The 3,753-nt window shown below is 60.4% G+C and overlaps 1 protein-coding gene across 1 annotated transcript in view; it reads left to right on the forward strand.

Moving 5' to 3' along the window:
* GASK1A (golgi associated kinase 1A) overlaps window positions 1-3,753 on the forward strand; it is a 32,431-nt gene that overhangs the window by 15,490 nt on the left and 13,188 nt on the right. Inside the window, 1 exon segment of the mRNA XM_006169760.3 lies at window positions 3,391-3,753. This exon segment is cut by the window's right edge and continues 26 nt beyond it. Within this exon segment, the coding sequence (XP_006169822.1) occupies window positions 3,391-3,753 (363 nt within the window).

The raw sequence follows: 3,753 nt of genomic DNA on the forward strand, positions 1-3,753 counted from the left end.
AGGAGCTACGGGATCCTGGGAGAAGCCGGCACTGGGGGCTGCAGGGAAGCAGAAGCGTCTAGAGGCGCCGTGGACGCGGGCAGCAAAGGCAGGGCCACACGCCGCCCCTCCTGCCGCGCTCACCCGGCAGACGACGGTGCGCGGGGTTTGGATGAGGGGGAGGGGGGGGGGGGCGGCCCCGCCGGGCCCCTCCTGCCGCGCTCACCCGGCAGACGACGGTGCGCGGGTTTTGGATGAGTGGGAGGCGGAGGCGGACTGCCCAGCTGGCAGGGCTGCAGGGACGGGCCATCTGGGTCCCAGCAGCCAACTCCCCCATGCGGACCTCATTCTCTCTCTTCCTCTACTGTCAGCTTCATCATTCAGCTGAATGTTCCTCCCCGGGGCAAGTTTATTCCAGGTGGTCAAAGCCGCTTTTCTTCCCCACAGCTTCCCGTGGGTGGCCTGGCCAGGGACATTGGTTCAGGCTGTTTGGGACCTTCTGCTGCCCCTCCTCGGCTGCCCGCTTTCCCCAGGCTCCCCGAAGCCAGGGACGGCTGAGAAGGATGCGGACAGCCTGTCCTCTTGAACCGTCTTTACACGACTTACTTTTCCCTAGTGGTACCCAATTCTTTGACAGCACAGATTACGAATCCGACTCGAAAGCACCTTTTTCATTTGAGGAGAAAACACGGCACGAGGACTTGTCCGTGACCGCTTTCCCCTCAGCGCTCGCTCCACACGCGGGTGCTCGTGTGGCGACCTGGCCCGGGCTTTCTCGCCCGCAGCATGGGCGTTATGAACCTCTCCCTGGGCTGCTGGGAGGGCGGGGGAAGGCAGTAACCCCTACCCCAGGAGTCCAGGGCGAGAAGAGGAGCTGGGCCCGACGACCTCTCTGGGTGTCTCCTCTGTAGACATCTCAGAGTTTCTCCAGAGTCGCGTGGGTCGGCGGTCCATGCAGTGGCGTTATAGCAAACCGGAACTAGTCTATGAAATCCCCTGTAAGGACGTTACGCGAGCTCCCACTGGGAGATGCCACAGTGCGGGTAGATGCACACAGCCCCAGGGACAATGGTTACAGCCACCAAGAAGGCCATTAGCAGAACTCTGTCTCCTTTAATCTGAAAATAACTACCCCTGTAATAGTGAGGGAAAACAGCCCCAGGGCCAGCCGCTGGTGTGGGGAATAAGGCACTAGACCCCATTTGGCTCAGGGCATGGTTCGAGTCCCGCACCTGTCAGCTTGAAATTCACGCTGGGGATGTGTGGATGTGTGTCCAAAATCCCGAGAGGAGAGTAGAGGAGAAAGGATTGTGGTGTGGGCACCCCCAGGGGTGATTTCTCACTTTCCCTCTCTCTCCGGTTCTCTCTGAGAACTGCACATGCCCTGTAGCAGACTAGAAAAGAAAGGGGGAAAAAGCCCCAAGGACAGATTCACGTCCTGACTCCGAAACCTGTGCGTGCTACTTCGCTTCTTGATTTGGAAAAGGGGCCTTTGTAGACCAGGTTAGGGATCTGGAGATGGGGAGCCTATCCTGGGATATCCAGGTGGGCCCGGAAAGCCATCGCACGGGTCCTTAGAAGATGGGGCCGAGGGAGATCTGGGGCTGACAGGAGAGGACACATGACGTGGGGCAGAGGTGAGGGCAATGTGCCCGCCTGCCCAGAACACCGCAGCCACCAGGAGCCAGAGACCGGGAACGGAGTCTCCCTGGAGCCAGGGAGGAACCGCGGCCCTGCCGACACCTCGACCGTGGCCACTTCTGGCCTCCAGGACTGAGTGCACTTCTGTTGTGGCAGCTGCAGGAAACAGGTGCACCCGGACAGACGCGCTTTGTTGCAGAGAAAGGGCATGGCCAGGAAGGTGGTAGCCAGAGCCGGCTGGGGCCCCCTCTGGGAGGCAAGCGAGAGGCCCGCAGTTGGCTCTGCCTGTCTTAGCCGTGCCCATCTGTTCCGACCCGCAGGACAGTTGAACAGGTTTCCTGAGGGAAGGAGTGAGAGAGGGGACCAGGACCAATGGCACGGAGACGACAGTGTTACAACTCTTCAGTGTTTTATACATGTTGGTGGGCGGTGATTGGTTGTTAAAAGGTGGGTTATGATTGGTTGCTTTTGTGGACCAATCATGAGGTACCGGCTATGCAAATCTGAGGGATTCTAGTGGCCAATCAGAGTATGGTTTTGAAGGTGAGGTTTTGAAGGGGAGCCAATTGTGGCATTTGGCATTGTGTAATTGTTTGCTCTCTGAGAAACCGAAACCTAAGGGCGATATTTGCTGGTGCACAGCCTCCCACACCCATCCATGCGTGTGTCATGTGTGTGACTGTCAAAAAGGTGGAAAGCCCAAATAAAAACAAAAATTTAAAACCTCCCTCCAAAGAGACCCACGAGGCAGTGTTTATTTGATAGAAAGCGCGTCAGCCCACAGAGCAGACTCTGATGCGTCCCACGGGTGGCACTGAGCATGTAGCCACTGATTTTTGTCTCCTGTAGCTGGCATCATCCCCAAAGGTGTTGATTTCTCTGGTGTCTCCGGGCAGAGTGGAAGTAACTCAGATGCTGGAGGTGGAGACCTGTCCACTGTGGGGGCAGTCAGGGCAGCTGGGCCTCAGGGACTCGGCTTGGGCCATTAACTGGATGTTCCATCACTGGACGCTCTAGCATCGGCCCGTGGGCAGGGGCCGTTGAGCTCTGTCTCTGCAGCTGGTGAGCGACTCTGCCCTTAGTCTGCTGCCCACCGAGTTGGCCCCGTCTCTGGCTCCCTTCGTTGGGTTCCTCCACTGGTCGCTACGCCACTCTAACCCCTAGGAGCTGCCGTAGCCCGGAGGGCCCGCTCCCAGCTGCGGAAGCCACACCTAAGACCCCTTACCTCCTCCCCACCTGCTCCTCTGGCCCCCTCTCCCCGGTGGCCCTGTGTGGCGTGCCTGCCTCCCGAGTCTCTTAGCCAGACTGGAGACCAGAAGAGGACTGGGGGAAGACAGGGCACGGGGAGAGAATGAGAAAATTATAAAGAGGAGACCTTAGAGGTAGCCTAGGGCTCCTTCCCGTCCCCGCCCCACAGAAGTTGAGCTGGGCTAGGAGCAGCCTCACCTCTGCTCCAGGCCCCTCTTCAAAGGGCTCGAGGTGGTTTTTGGAAGGGTGCAGGGCAGTGCATGCCCTGAGGCTGCAGGCAGGAGCCAGCTGTGCAGAGCTGGTGACCAGACCAGCTCAGAGAGGAGAGGCAGGACAGACGCCCGGTCCCTGTGCAGCTGTCCCGGATGGCAAAGTGAGGCCCCCGGGAAGCCGAGCGTGGCTGGGCCACATCTCAGGAGCTCTGCCCGCTGCCTGTCTTGCCTGCCCAGGCTCTCCCTCCCTCACCGCCTGGTCCATTTAGGGGTGGGGCTGACATCAGCTTGCTTTCTCTTCGTCCCCCAGGCGCCCTGGCTCTGGAGAAGGCTGCGTGGCAAGAGGCGGAAGGTGATGACATTCTGCCTCCTGGTGACCCTGTCTGCAGTGGCTGTCACCCGCTTCCCCCCCCGGCATCTGGCTGTCAGCCCAGACTTAGGTCCCGTGGAGCCCCAAGGGGTAACCACCCCCACAGCTCCCCATGTCCGGCAGGCTCTGAGCTCCGGCCAGCGGCAGCGGGCAAGGGACCGAGGATTCGGGAGAGGCCGGACAGTGCCCAGCTTCCCCACCGTGGTCCGTGCGGAGGAGCAAGGCCCTCGAGGGCGGGTAGACAGAAGCAGGCTGTCCCTAGGAGGGGACAGTAGGCACCCGCGGAGGGTCAGGAGGGACGCC

The sequence above is a fragment of the Tupaia chinensis genome, unplaced genomic scaffold (genome assembly GCF_000334495.1).
Source record: "Tupaia chinensis unplaced genomic scaffold, TupChi_1.0 Scaffold147500_1, whole genome shotgun sequence".
Taxonomy (NCBI): domain Eukaryota; kingdom Metazoa; phylum Chordata; class Mammalia; order Scandentia; family Tupaiidae; genus Tupaia; species Tupaia belangeri.